Genomic DNA, 14,060 nt, shown 5'->3' with positions numbered 1-14,060 from the left:
CCAACAGCGTGCAGGTGGAGCTGTGCTTTGCTTACAACCAGAGTGCCGGGAACCCCAACTACAGGCGAAACATCAGTGAGTACGGTGGTGTGGGGAAGGAGGGGTATGCTTGCCTGGCCACTTGATAACACCCCATCCACCTCCAGCCCTGGCCTACACGCTGGAGGCCGACCGGGACCGCAGACCGCCTCGGCTTCGCTTTGCACGCAGCCAGTCAGCCGTCTTCCACGGCTTCTTCTCCATGCCCGACATGCGCTGCCAGAAGCTGGAACTGCTCCTGATGGTGAGGGAGGGGCCGGGGCGGGACGCCGGCTCCAAGATCTCTGGAGGAGGTTAGCCAGAGTCCCCCCAGGTCAGGGGCGAGGGACTGGAGTCCCCCCAGAGACAGAGGTGGGGGAGGTGGGAGACCTGGGAGGCCATAGGTCTGCAGCGGGTACAGTGCACAAAATGTGGTAGAAAGAGACAGAGAGCCTCGGAATGGGGATGGGCGCCAAAGGGCTTATCACCTCTGAGTAAAGTGAGGTGTGTGAGACTCTTGGCTTAGTTGGTGTCTGGGGGGGAAGGGGGCCCGTGAGTGCGGGACCAGCTCAGCCCCTCTCTAGGATATCACGGTTGGAAGAGCTCATCCTGGGGACCCCAGGGATGAAGGGAGGCTCAACAAACCCCCGACCCCCGATACACACCCCCCACCCCCATCTCTGGGGAGAAGGAGTCCCATCATCTTGCTTGTAGGTCAGAGTTGTAGGAAGGGAGTCAATCTGATGATAGGACCAGAGGGGGTTCAGCCTTACTGGGGTTTTTCAAGGTGGGTGGGGGCTCAGCTCCTCCTTGAGGGTTCAGGCTGGTGTGAAGAGTCAACTTGGGGAGGGGGGAAGGGAGCGCAGCGCTGGGCTCAGCTCCCCCTCCTTCCCCAGGATAACGTCCGCGACAAACTCCGTCCCATCATCATCTCGATGAACTACTCTTTACCTTTGAGGATGCCCGAGCGCCCCCGGCTGGGGCTGCGGTCCCTAGACCCGTATCCGGTGCTGAACCAGGCGCAGGCTCTGGAGAACCACACCGAAGTGGGTGGGGCCCGGGCCGGAAGGGCGGGGGCCGGGGAGGCCTGTGGGGCGAGAGGGCGCTGTGGAGGATGGGCCCTCACGCCTCCGGCCACCCCCAGGTCCACTTCCAGAAGGAGTGCGGCCAGGACAACAAATGCGACAGCAACTTGCAGATGCAGGTGGCCTTCGTGTCGGAGCTGGGGCAGCCGCTGAGCAGGTGCGCTCTGGGCCGCGCTGATTGGCCAAGGGTGGGGCGGGGAGGGGCTTCATTGGCTAACGGGAGGTGAGGGGCGGGCCCTGCGGGTCTGGGCGATTCCCGGGGACCCCGGAAGATCTGAGGGGAGGGGCCTCAGAGAGAGGCGAGTTGAGCGCAGGGACGTTAACTGGCCGGGTGGATGCTTAGGCTGGCCTTCGCGGACAAAGAAAAGGGCTTTCTTCTCCAGGGGAGGCCAGAGGGCCGGGCTTGGCTGTCCCGAGAGGGGACTTTCTTCCCTCAGTAGACCTGAGGGGCGGGGCCTAGTTGATCCGGGGCGGGCCTGGGGCGGGGTTCTGGGCTCAGCGCCGGGGTCCTTCCCTCCGCTCAGGCTGCAGTACAGCAGAGATGGCCGGAAACTGCTCCTGAGCATCAACGTGACCAACACCCCGAGCAGGGAGCGCGCTGGGGAAGACGCCCACGAGGCGCTGCTCACCCTGGCGGTGCCTCCCGCCCTGCTGCTGTCCTCAGTGCGCCCCGTGAGTGCCCCCTGCAGGGCTCAGAGCCCAAACAGGGTCCGCGAGCATTTACATCCTTATATACATGTCATTTACATGTGTCCTCATTTGTCCTGTGTCCACCCCGCTTCCTCTCGGCTGGGCTTCTTCAGGTGTTTGCAGCGTCTCTAATGCTAGGAGCACCTGGTGCTCAAGCCTCTAGGCATCAGACCCAGTGCCACAGGGAGGGGGCTGGAGATGCCCTACTCTGACCACCCAGACCTGATTTGTCTCCTTTCCTCAGGCTGGGATGTGCCAGGCCAATGAGACCATTGTCTGTGAGCTGGGGAACCCCTTCAAACGGAACCAGAGGGTGAGTGCTGGCCACACCTTCCCAGGCTTGTGGGTCCCAGCCTGCTACTCTGATGAGCTCCTTAACCTTTCTTCTGCCTGCCTGCTTCCCAGGTTTCCTTGAAGCAAAGAGCCAGGATAGGGACAGGGAAATACAGGAGGGCATGGGGAGAGGCCCAGAGACTAAGAAAAATGGGGCCACTAGCGATGCACAAAACTCAAGCAGGTGGAGGTGAGGAACTGGATTTTGCTGAACACCTACTATGTGCCAGGCCCTGAGTCCAACACTTCACACTTTTTTTTATGCTGCAATTCTCACAACCTTTTGAGGAGGTAGATGCTGTTTTACAGAAAGAAAATATAGGCTTGGAGAGTTACAGTAACTTGGGCACCTGGGTAGCTCAGTTGGTTAAGTGCCTGACTCTTGATTTTGGCTCAGGTCATGATCTCAGGGTCATGAGATCAAGCTCCCCTTGGGACTCTGCACTCAGCATGGAGTCTGCTTGAGATTCTCTGCCTCTCCCTCCCCCTCTGCCCCTCTCCCTGTGCGCGCCCTCTCTTTCTCTCAAATAAATAAATAAATCCTTTTTTAAAAAAGAAGGTTACAGTGACTTGTTCAAGGTCATATAGTTGAAAGTAACAGAGATGTCATGGACAGAGAAGAAGGGGAAGGGGAAACAGGATGAGGCTAACAAGGTGAAAGAGTGGACCCAGGTGGCCAGGCAGAGACTCCTTGCCCAGAAGGGGGGGAGCAGAGAACCAACTCCGACGCATAGCGTTCAGCCCCTCTCTCCCGTATGGCATCACCCCTGCCCGGCCCCAAACGCCTCTCTCTCTGCCTCCCTGGTCCTCATGGCAGATGGAGCTGCTTATCGCCTTCGAAGTCACCGGGGTGACCCTGCACACAAGGGAACTCCATGCACAGCTGCAACTCTCCACGTGAGTGACCTCAAGAAGCCAGTCTGCGGCAGGGGTGAGGCGCCCTGGGACGTCCTCCAGCCCGGGCCTCAGCTGACACCTCTCGCCTACCCCCTGCATTCCCTCCCCAGGTCAAGTCACCAGGACAACCTGTGGCCCATCACCCTGACTCTGCTGGTGGACTACACACTCCAGGCCTCCCTCAGCATGTGGGTACCACCCCTCCCCCAGCCTGCTGTGCCTGTGCGTGGACCTGCCTGTCCCCAGCGTGGCTCCTGAGCTCCTCGGACGCACCTGTCTAGGCCTGCGCTTCCCCTGGATCACCCCTTCCCTTGACAGCAATCACTATCATTGTTGCTGTTATTACTCCCCTTGTAAGGCAGGTGGCAGTGGAGGAATCAGCCACCCTGGGGCCAAGGTGTTGGTGTGGCCCTGGCATTTCATGAGGGCTCATTGTGCTAGAATTTTTATATACAGCAGCTCATTGACTTCCCACAACAGCCCCATGATATAGCAACCATTTTACAGATGGGAAAACCGAGGCTCAGGGAGGATACATAACTTGCTTGAGCAATAACTAGCACACAGCGAGTGCATGCAAAGCAGGGATCTATCTCAGGTCTGCCTGATGTCAGAGGAGCTGGAGTTCGCCTACCTCAGTGCCCGTCCCTTCTGCTAGGGCCCCTCCCACCCCCTCAGACTCCAGCATCTTTCTTACCCTTAGAGTGAATTACCGGCTACAAAGCTTCTTCGGAGGGACAGTGATGGGCGAGTCTGGCATGAAAACTGTGGAGGATGTGGGAAGCCCCCTCAAGTATGAGTTCCAGGTAAGGGGGCCACAGGGACCCTGGGCGGGGACTCCTGGGAAGGCGGGGACGGGCCTGGGGTCTGCGGGTGTGCGGGTTGGGGATGGGTGAGATGGAGGTGGTTTGCCAGGAGGCAGTGGCCGTGACACCCGTTGTGCCCACAGGTGGGCCCCATGGGGGAAGGGCTGGCAGCCCTGGGGACCCTGGCCCTAGGGCTGGAGTGGCCCTACGAAGTCATCAATGGCAAGTGGCTGTTGTACCCCACAGACATCACCATCCACGGCAATGGGTCCTGGCCCTGCCGGCCACCTGGAGACCTCATCAACCCTCTGAATCTCACTCTCTCTGTAAGGACACCACTGGGGGCCTTTCATTTACATCTCATTTGCATCATATTTGCATGCCGCGGGGCAGAAAGGCCAGTGTCTTGCCCTGCCCCTTCTTGTGCACCTTTAGGAGCCTGCCGCCCCCTGCCCTTTCTGCCTCTCCCCCGACTCTGCTCCCGCTCCTTCCTCCCAGCCAACATCTTCTTCCCTCTCAGGTCCCTGGCGACGGGCCACCTCCACAGCGCAGGCGGAGACAGCTGGACCCAGGGGGAGGCCCGGCCCCCCCGCCAGTCACTCTGGCTGCTACCAAGAAAGCCAAGTCCGAGACAAAGCTGGTGAGTGGCCAGGACAAGGTTGGAAGGGATCGTCCCCCCCATCATAGGGCGTGTGGGCACCAGGGGGCACCGAAGCAAGGGGGATTGGGCGCCGGTCACCCGGAGACCCTGGTGTGATGAGGTGATGTTACCCCTGTGCCGTGAGGCACCCGTGGTCAGAGGGAGGAAGACTCCTCTCCTCCCTCAGTGGGCATCCCACTGCTCTTGCCCTTGGTGGGCAGCCAGTTCAGTGGGCCAAAGGAAGAGACACTGGCTTTATTCCCCAGAGCCCCATCCTGTTGGGGGTGATAACAGCCGCTCAAAGTCTTAGACACTGGAGCTGGGGAATGGGAGAGGCAGGATGGAGGGGAGGCAGGGAGAGATGGGTGGTGCAGGGCGCCCTCTGTTGAAAGGGAGAGAGGAACAGGCCTGGGAAGCAAGTTGAGGCCTAGCTGGGTGGAGAGGGAGGAGGTGGTGTCCCAGGTGGCCGGAGCTGGCTTGAACAAAGGCTCAGTGAGGGACGTGGGTGGAAAGGAGGTGTCAGGTGCTGGGCCCCATTTATATACAGAGGGACCAGATTTCATGTTATCTACGTCCCTGGCATCTATATGTGCTTGGCCTAAAGAACAGGACCTCGATGTGTAAGTGTGGGAGTGGGGTGGTCTGCATGAGGGAAGGGGTGAGGTAGGGCCCCTTGGGGTCACCCGTGGGTGGGATTAAGCCAGGGGAAGAGCCAAAGGGAAGGGGTGAAGCAGGAAGAATGTGGAGCCGCAGACTGTCTCACGTCCTGTTTTCCCGGCCCACCCCAGAAGTGTGGCAGTGACCAGGCCCGTTGTGTGTGGCTGGAGTGCCCCATTCCTGATACCCCTGTCATCACCAATGTGACAGTGCGGGCACGAGTATGGAATAGCACCTTCATTGAGGTCAGTGCCTGGGTCTGCAGGGCTCTACTGCCCCCCGCCAGGGTGGGGAGAGCAACAGGGAGAGGGTGAGGCCGGGGTCACAGCCAGGGTTGCGTGTGGCTGTGTGTGCGTGCGTGGGTCAGTGACAGCGTCGGACTTTACCCAGGAGCCATTGTAATCCTGTCACTATGCCTGTCAGCGTTAGATCGCGTGTCTGCGTGTGGGCATGATGTCATGTCCGTCTCCAGCCAGAACGACCTTCTCCTGGGTGTCCATTGTTCCATCCTGCGCCTGTTTCTTTCCCACGCCCACGTCTTTGCGGTGCCACTCCCCGCCCCCCCGGAAGGCCAGCTCCCCTTCTGTTATCTCTGCCTGTAAATTCCTCTTCAGCCTTCAGGCTCTCCCCAGCCGCTTCACCACCAGTGAGGTCTTTTCTGAGGTTCCCAGCTGCAGACGACCTCTCCACACACCCACAGAACTTTCTCAGAAGCCGCACATGCCACCGATCACGCTCTGCTCTGGGTTGCACTTACATGCCAGCCACCTAGACCCAGTTTTTCTGCAAATGAGGAGATTATCAATCTTTTCAGCTTTTGTGGGGCGTGCAGTTTCTGCTGCAAGTCTTCAGTTCTGCCATTGGGCATGAGCTGCCATGAACAACGTAGAAACAAACGGGCGTGGCTGTGTGCCAAAAACATTTTATTTACAAAAACATGTGATGGGCCAGATTTAGCCCAGAGACCTGACCCTAGACTGTGACCTTCCTTGTCTCTGCTGTCCCCCGCATCCGGCATAGGACCTGTCGCATGAATGATGTGCATTTGTGTGTGCAGATGCCTGGCTCTCGGATCCCTTGGGGTGCTGCTTAAAGATGCTGTGTGGTGGGAGGGTGCCCTGGGGAGGATGCTCAGGGTCAAGAGGGAGGCTCAGATGGGGCTTCAGCTACTTCTTTGGACCACCCCTTGCCCCCATCCAGGATTACAGAGACTTTGACAGAGTCAGTGTATCCGGCTGGGCTACCCTGTTCCTCCGAACAAGCATCCCTACCATCAACATGGAGAACAAGACCGTGTGGGTGAGTGAGCACATTGAGGAGCCACAGTGCCTGGCCAGGGCATGGGAGCGCAGGGCAGGTTTTCAGAGCACTCGCTCACACCTTAGCTACGGGGTTCTCAATCTTGGGAGCACATGGGACTCCTCTGGAGGATTTCTGGTGTCTGGACTATACCCCTAAGCAATGAAATGAGTCCGTGGAGGTGGAACCCCAGGTAGGGGAGGTTTACAAGTCCCCCGGTGACTCTAAGGTACAACCAGGGCTGAGAACCTCTGCTAGAGCTTATTTGACCTGCACAACTTCTCTGTGAAGATGTTCCATCTCCATGGAAACTTGAAAACAAAGTTCTCAAACTTGATTCTGAGTTACATTGGAGAGGGAAAAAAAATGACAAAATTGTCAATTTTTTTCATGAAAAGGCTATAGTGGAGATATGGAGGGGGCATAATACAGGAGACGAAGGGAGGATTGCTTAAATGCATTGTTGTATATCTCCCAAAATAAATTAAGGTAGTGGAGGAAGGGCCAGAAAGACCAATGGAACAGAATAGAAATTTATGTTGTTATACAGATAGCATTTTTAACCAATAGAGAAAGTTAGATTATGAAGTGGTGTTGGGAGAACGCATCTGGAAAGTAAAGACAGACCCTTACCTCACATGATAACCAAAACTACAGAGGAGTTAGATTAAATATTTAAATAGAGGAAATAAAACTTAATATACCAGAAGAAAATTCAGAAAATAATTTAATAATAATCTTTAATTATGGGGAGAGGGAGTTATTTTACTAAACCCAAAAGTTGCAAAGGAAACATTTGACCAATTAGATTGTATGACATTTTAAACCTGTATACAGCAAAAGAGATGATAAAAAGAAACTAGAAGGGCAAACAATAGATGGCTTTTTTAAAAAAATTTTTTTATTTTTAAAGGTTTTTATTTATTTGACAGAGATAGCACAAGTAGGCAGAGTGGCAGTCAGAGGGAGAGAGAGAAGCAGGCTTCCTGCTGAGCGGGGAGCCCGACGTGGGGCTCGATGCCAGGACCCTGGGATCATGACCTGAGCTGAAGGCAGCTGCTCAACCAACTGAGCCACCCAGGCGCCCCAATAGATTGCTTTTAAAAAAAGTTTCTAGCGTATATGATGAAGAATTGATATATATTTTTAGTATGTCAAGGTAAAGGGCAGCGTAAAGATAAACGGGCGGTATACACAGGGTGAACTAGAAATGGTCACCTTGGTAGTGAGGAGATAAAAATAACAGCCACAGGATTTTTTCCCCTATCAGATTGGAAAAGATTAAAGACACTAAGGCTGTCTGGTGCCGATGAGGTAGAAGGAAATGCTATTGGTTCGAGTATAAGTGAATGGATTCTTTTTGGAAATGAATTTGTCAATATCTGTTAGAGTTTAAAATGCACACTTCCTTTGATCCAGCCCATGATAATATATCTTAAGGAGCTAATAGGACAAATACGCAAATATAAATATATGGGGATATTTGAAAGCGTGGTTTATAATGGCATGAAATTGAAAACACTCTACATGTCTTTCGGTAGGAGATCGGTTCAATAAATTGTGGTACATTTTCTAGAGTGACTATGCAGTCATCAGAGATTAGGTTGATCTTTCTTAATTGACATCAAGAGATGATGATTATAGCTGAAAGAGGAGTCAGGTCAGGCCGCAGGAGGGATGGCTGAGCATGGGGTCTAAGGGGGTGGACACACAGCACACAGAGACCCCATTCATGTGGAAGAAGAAAGGATGTGTGTTTAACATGGGCATTAAAAACTATGGAAAGAGAGTCACCAAAATGTTGAAGAGTTATTTCCAGGGAGTAACGTTACTGGGAACCTTTAGTTTTCTTGATATCATCTGTATTTAAACAAAAATAATAATCAAAATAATTTTTAAAGAAATAATCATGGGGATGCCTGGGTGGCTCAGTTGGTTAAGCAGCTGCCTTCGGCTCAGGTCATGATCCCAGGGTCCTGGGATCGAGTCCCACATCGGGCTCCTTGCTCAGCAGGGAGCCTGCTTCTCCCTCTCTCTCCCTCTGCTTGTGCTCTCTCTGTCAAATAAATAAAATCTTTAAAAAAAAAAAAAAAAAGAAAGAATCATGTATAGTCAGAGAAAAATTTTCTCTCAGTATATATAAAATACATTATATGTAATATAATTTTGTTATAATACATATTACATATTATATAACACTTATATGCTATGTATGTTATAGATCATAATATTACAATATTATATAATATACAATATTGCATAATATATGTTAAAATAATATATATTATATGTAACATAACGTAAGATAATAAATTGTATAATATAGTATACATTATAATATATATTTTACAATGTATATATTATAATGTATAATTATGTATGTTATAATATATGTAATATAATTTTATGTTATAATAATTATATATCTATCTATATTTATCTATCTATCTATCTATCTATCTATCTATCTATCTCCACTGTAGGGGAGGAAAAATAATGGTAGTATATGCTCTGCATTCTTTGTTTTTTTGTAAATATTTAGGAATGCTGGTTAGGTACCAGGTACTGCTCAAAGCAGTTTACTGATAGTAAACACATTTAATCCTCATCAGTGACCTATGAAGTGTAGGTATCATTCTCATAATCCCCAGTTTACAGATGAACAACAGAGAGGTTAAGTAATTTGCCCAAGGTCACACAGCTAGTGAACAGCGCAGCTGGCGCTTGAGCCCAGTAGTCTGGCTCCAGGCCCATGCTCTTGACCACTTTGCTATACCACGAGGTAGGCATTGTGATCTCCTTTATCAGAGACCATGAAATGGAGATTCAGAGAGGTGAACTTACTTGTCCAAGGCCACACAGCTCCTCAAGGATGGAGCTGGTACTCAAGCCCGGGTGTGTGGGCTACAAACCCAGACTCCAGGCTGCGTCCCAGATCTGAAGCTGGTCCTTGGGAACCAGGTCTGCTCCCGGGGAAAACCAGAGGATGGAGGGATCTGTGGCCCGCAGTGGGCAGGCAGGGGCTTTTTCTGGTTCCTGAGTGCCCCCTGCTGGTAGTAGATCAAACAGCACAGTCCTGGGCCCCGCTCGGAAGGGATGGCTGAGCATGGGGTCTAAGGGGGTGGACACAGGGCTGAGCCCCTTCTCACTGCCGCCAGTTCTCAGTGGACATTGACTCTGATCTGGTGGAGGAGCTACCAGCGGAGATCGAGCTGTGGCTGGTGCTCGTGGCTGTGGGTGCGGGACTGCTGCTCCTGGGGCTGATCATCCTCCTGCTGTGGAAGGTTAGGACCCCCAGACCACCACTGGGACCCCTGCTCTGGGACCTCCTGCCAGCAGACCCTCACCAGCTCTCCCTTCATCCCATTCCTGCTTCCACCCCACCCCCCACCCTTCTCCCACGTTGTCCCCACCTTCTCCCCAGCTTCCCGTCTCATCCCGTCTCCCCACCCCCCATCCTCACCTCACCCACCAGGACATCCCTGCCTGGTTAATGGTGGGGGGGATCTGCAAGCTGGAAAGGGGAAGCCAGGAGCTCTGGCTTCTGGCCACACCACCAAGCAGGGGCTGGGACCCAGGCATCCAGGCTCCCCAGCCCTAAGCCCTAGCCCATGAGTGCTGCCGGCCAGGCCCCCCCAGCGCCCCCTGATGGCCCATCCCCACCTCCTCCCCTCCGCAGTGCGGCTTCTTCAAGCGAGCCCGCACTCGCGCCCTGTATGAAGCTAAGAGGCAGAAGGCGGAGATGAAGAGCCAGCCGTCAGAGACAGAGAGGCTGACCGACGACTACTGAGGGGGGGCAGCCCCCTGCCCCCGGCCCACCCGGGTAACGCGGCCTCCGGGCCCTCTTCCCTGAGCCCTGCAGCTGGCCGGGGCCTCTGACTCTGTCCTATCTGCTCTTCTTCCTCACGGGCCCTCGCTGCTCTTCACTCTGCCCCTGGCATCACCCCAAAGAGCAGCCCATGGTCTCCCTCCATGCCCTAGGAGAGCTCAAGATGTCTTCTCACCACCTCCCCTGAAGATTTGGGGCCCCAAGAGGGAGCCATAAAATGCTCCCCATGCCCCCTTTGCTTTCTGGGGATCGGAAAAGGACCCAGGCCAAGGCTAGGCCCCATCTCTAGGCCACACAGCAAATACCTAGAGTGATTTCTGCGCCTCCATTTCCACCTCCAGAGAAGGAGGGGACAAGGAGAGTCCTTCTGGAACTAGTACCTTTCCTCCTCAGAGCCCCTCTGGGGTGACATGCTGGCCCCCCACCCCCACAGTGCGATCAGGGCAGACCACGACGCTTCCTTAGCCATCCTGTCAGCAACCTCGGTGACTGCCCCTCTGTCTCCAGCTGCCTCCCCCTCTCCTCTCTGCCTTCCTCAGTTCCTCCTTCCTCTGGGGCTGAGGGTGGGCAACCTTGCCCTCTCTGTCACAGTGCAGGGAGATGGCATGTGTTTGGGTCAGGGGTCCTGGCTTTGAGAGCCTCTGGGTGGGTGGTGGTGGGGGAAGGAGCTAGGCACATCTTCCCGCAACCTCGAGGGCTGGATGCTGATGCCCTTCCTCTTCTCCTCCCCACTCCCCCCTCTGCCCCACCGCCAGTGTGACTTCTTTAAGCCGACCCGCTATTACCGGATCATGCCCAAGTACCACGCGGTGCGGATCCGGGAGGAGGAGCGCTACCCACCTCCAGGGAGCACCGTGCCTACCAAGAAGCACTGGGTGACCAGCTGGCAGACTTGGGACCGATACTACTGACATCCTCCCTGATCCCACCCCTGCTCCCCCAGTGCCCCTCCTATTTATCATACGTTACGCCCCTGACAAGCCACAGGGGCCACTGCCTTTGGCTGGCGCCAGCAGGTTCGGGCACACCTAGCCCCGCTAGCACAGGCATGTGCGTCTGGCCGCGGGCTTCTCCCCGCAGAAGCGCGGGGCCGTGGGCCTGGACACATGGGGGGCCCACCGCCTGTGGACTGTGCCGGGCACCGCCCCTGCCTATGCCAGAGCCAAGCCAAAGGGCCTGCTCCAGAGCCAGGAGGAAAAGGCCCCCACTGCGGTAATACCCCCACCCCCACCCTTCACACTGGACCCATCTTGAGCCATAGTCACTGGATTGACCCTGCTGTTGGGACTACAACTACTACTACAGGGAACAGCGCCCCAGGCCCCCCCCCAGCCGTGGCTCCTGGCACCCGCCTCAGGTTGCCCACGGTGGTGGCATTTGCAGGACCTGGCATGCTCAGACCCAAGAGCAGAGTGGACTAGAAGGAAGGTCCCCAGGATTCCTTTGCTTCACAGATCTCTGTGAAGCCTTTCTCCTCAGGGGAGATTCCCTTCTGACAAGGAACGCAGTCTGAAGGAACAAAGACGGACAAGCCACTGGACAGCCTGGCAGACTGCCTGCGATGGGACTGCCCCGGGAGCACGGAGGAATGCTCAGCAGAGGAGGGGACCAGTCCTGGGCCAAGGAGCTGTTGGAAGGAGAGAGGAGATCCCACTTCTCACTGACCACTACTATCCAGGGCTCTGAAGGCCTGGAGAGACCCCACACCCCCCAAGATCATGGAGGGAGCGACACTTGAATGTAGAACGGGGAGGGAGCCCTGTCCCTGCCCCATCAGCTGGAACCTCCTCTGCCCTCACTGACCATGGGTAAGGGGGCCTAGAAGTGGGGTTCTTGGCAGTCCTTGGCTTTCAGAGCCAACTTAGCTCTGCCTCCTCACCCCACGGGCTAAGTCCTGAGGCCCATTCTGGAAGTCGAGGCTGGTTCCAGGAAACCTCTCCTGACCCCTGCCTTTTGGCAGTCCCCTTTTCCAGTCCCTACCCACTTCCACGGTACTGTAGCAGGGGAGCTCCCTCCCCCTCCTTGTGCCTTCTTTCTATATAGGCTTCTCACAGCAACCAATAAACAGCTCCCAGTTTGTATGCTCTGCATCGGCCTCCATTCACCACCCCACCCCCCACCCCCATCCCAACTCCAGTTCAGTCTGTTGGATAGTGATGTCATCTAGCTGATCCCTAGGTGGACAAAGCCAGGGGCAGGGGTCATAGAGGTTGGGAGGGTGAAAATGTATGCAGGACATACCAGTCCCTGCTCTCAGGGATGTCCTGATCTAAGGTCATCCAGAACGTAAAGTCTGGGAAGAGACCTGAGTAGACTGGATAGAATCCAAAATGGCTTCTTGGTGGACAGTGTGCTGGCCCTGGGGAGGGAGGAGGGAGGTAGAGGTGGCGGTGTGCGGGGTCCAGAAGAGGCAGAAAGCTACTTGGCTGTAGAAGTAGGTAGTCCTGGATAGTAGTGGAGGGAGGCTGGGTGCAAGGGTGGAGAGCCAAGAGCCCTCATCCAGTGGCTGGATTCAGATAAGAGCCTGCTTTTCTGCCTCAATTCCACCCCCACGCCCACCCCTAGACACCACGATGAGTAGATCAGGGGGTGAACCAGTGACCCGAGACTGGAAAGATTGAAAGGTCCTGGTATCCCCCAATGTCTGGGCACGAGCACCTGGAGTCCTAGTCTTGTGGCCATTCCTCCAAGGGCGCTTCAGTCCTGAGCCCCCATAGCCCACAGCATTGGATCAAGCCCTCTGCTTCCCAAGGTCGCCGTTCCACACAGGCCTGGGAGGATGGAGCAGGGCTGCATTCCCCATGACTTCTTTGTCCTAAATTGTGGCATAGATCCTTCTGTTAGTTGTCCTCAAAGCTATGACCTTTGGAAGACTTCACTGAAGGCTGAAAATTACTACTCAGAGAAGCCTAGTGGCAGATCCTTGATTCAGCTGCTCTGAGAGCCCAGAGACCCAGGCTGTTTTCCCAGGAGCCCCTCCTGATGTCTGCCTCGGTGTCCCCCAACCTGCCTCCCTGGCAGCGTCTGCCCTCTGCTATCCCCACCAGAGCCCACACCTCCCCGCCCCTCACTTTCTGTGCTGGGCCTGCCCTTTCCAGGGTGGATTATTAACAGTGGAAGGTCCAGTTCCTCCAGGAAAACCCCAGCCCCTACCCGGAGCTCTCAGAACCAGTAATCAGAACCCCCAGGTCCTTTTCCAAAACCTGGGTTATTCACTCAGTCAGGAATAATACCACATGTGGATTGGCAAAGCCCAGCTCAGGTTGAGCAGAGCTCAGGCCGGCTCAGTCCTGTCCTTTGCAGACACCTCCTGCTTAAGAAAAAGGTAGGATCAGGGCGCCTGGGTGGCTCAGTCGTTAAGCGTCTGCCTTCGGCTCAGGTCATGATCCCGGGGTCCTGGGATCGAGCCCCGCATCGGGCTCCCTGCTCGGCGGGAAGCCTGCTTCTCCTTCTCCCACTCCCCCTGCTTGTGTTCCTGGTCTCGCTATCTCTCTCTCTTTCTGTCGAATGGATAAAATCTTAAAAAAAAAAAAAAAGAAAAGGGTAGGATCTAGGGATCTACACATCCCTCTGGCCAGCTCCACAGGCTCAGCCCCCAGTCTTGGTGTGTGTGTGTGTGTGAGTGACAGACTGTTTATGCTTGGATGAGAACACAGTCTCTCTCTCTCTCACATACACACACATATGCACACACCCTGCAGTGTAAGTCATCATTGTCAGGACTGGTGCTATACTTTTATGAAAGAAACATAATGGCAGGGGCGTCTTGGTGGCTCAATCAGTTAAGCGGCTGCCTTTGGCTCAGG

The 14,060-nt window shown here is 54.9% G+C and overlaps 1 protein-coding gene across 1 annotated transcript in view; it reads left to right on the top strand.

The window, feature by feature from the left end:
• Positions 1 to 12,335, top strand: part of ITGA3 (integrin subunit alpha 3) — a 29,164-nt gene extending 16,829 nt beyond the window's left edge. Inside the window, exons 11-26 of the mRNA XM_045889108.3 lie at positions 8 to 75; positions 147 to 283; positions 915 to 1,064; positions 1,163 to 1,260; positions 1,628 to 1,775; positions 2,038 to 2,106; positions 2,944 to 3,023; positions 3,134 to 3,211; positions 3,727 to 3,829; positions 3,973 to 4,155; positions 4,350 to 4,469; positions 5,258 to 5,371; positions 6,327 to 6,425; positions 9,584 to 9,709; positions 10,105 to 10,248; positions 11,010 to 12,335. Coding sequence (XP_045745064.1) covers positions 8 to 75; positions 147 to 283; positions 915 to 1,064; positions 1,163 to 1,260; positions 1,628 to 1,775; positions 2,038 to 2,106; positions 2,944 to 3,023; positions 3,134 to 3,211; positions 3,727 to 3,829; positions 3,973 to 4,155; positions 4,350 to 4,469; positions 5,258 to 5,371; positions 6,327 to 6,425; positions 9,584 to 9,709; positions 10,105 to 10,215 — 1,684 coding nt within the window. The 3' untranslated portion in view covers positions 10,216 to 10,248; positions 11,010 to 12,335. The remainder of the gene's footprint in view (positions 1 to 7; positions 76 to 146; positions 284 to 914; positions 1,065 to 1,162; positions 1,261 to 1,627; positions 1,776 to 2,037; positions 2,107 to 2,943; positions 3,024 to 3,133; positions 3,212 to 3,726; positions 3,830 to 3,972; positions 4,156 to 4,349; positions 4,470 to 5,257; positions 5,372 to 6,326; positions 6,426 to 9,583; positions 9,710 to 10,104; positions 10,249 to 11,009) is intronic.
• The last annotated feature ends 1,725 nt before the right edge of the window (positions 12,336 to 14,060 follow it).

Source organism: Mirounga angustirostris, unplaced genomic scaffold, assembly GCF_029215605.1.
Source record: "Mirounga angustirostris isolate CCGP_5_RB_7025 unplaced genomic scaffold, mMirAng1.0.hap1 SCAF_17, whole genome shotgun sequence".
Classification (NCBI taxonomy): Eukaryota; Metazoa; Chordata; class Mammalia; order Carnivora; family Phocidae; genus Mirounga; species Mirounga angustirostris.
The sequence above is the reverse complement of the archived record's forward strand: the minus strand, read 5'-3'. Positions and strand labels throughout refer to the sequence as shown.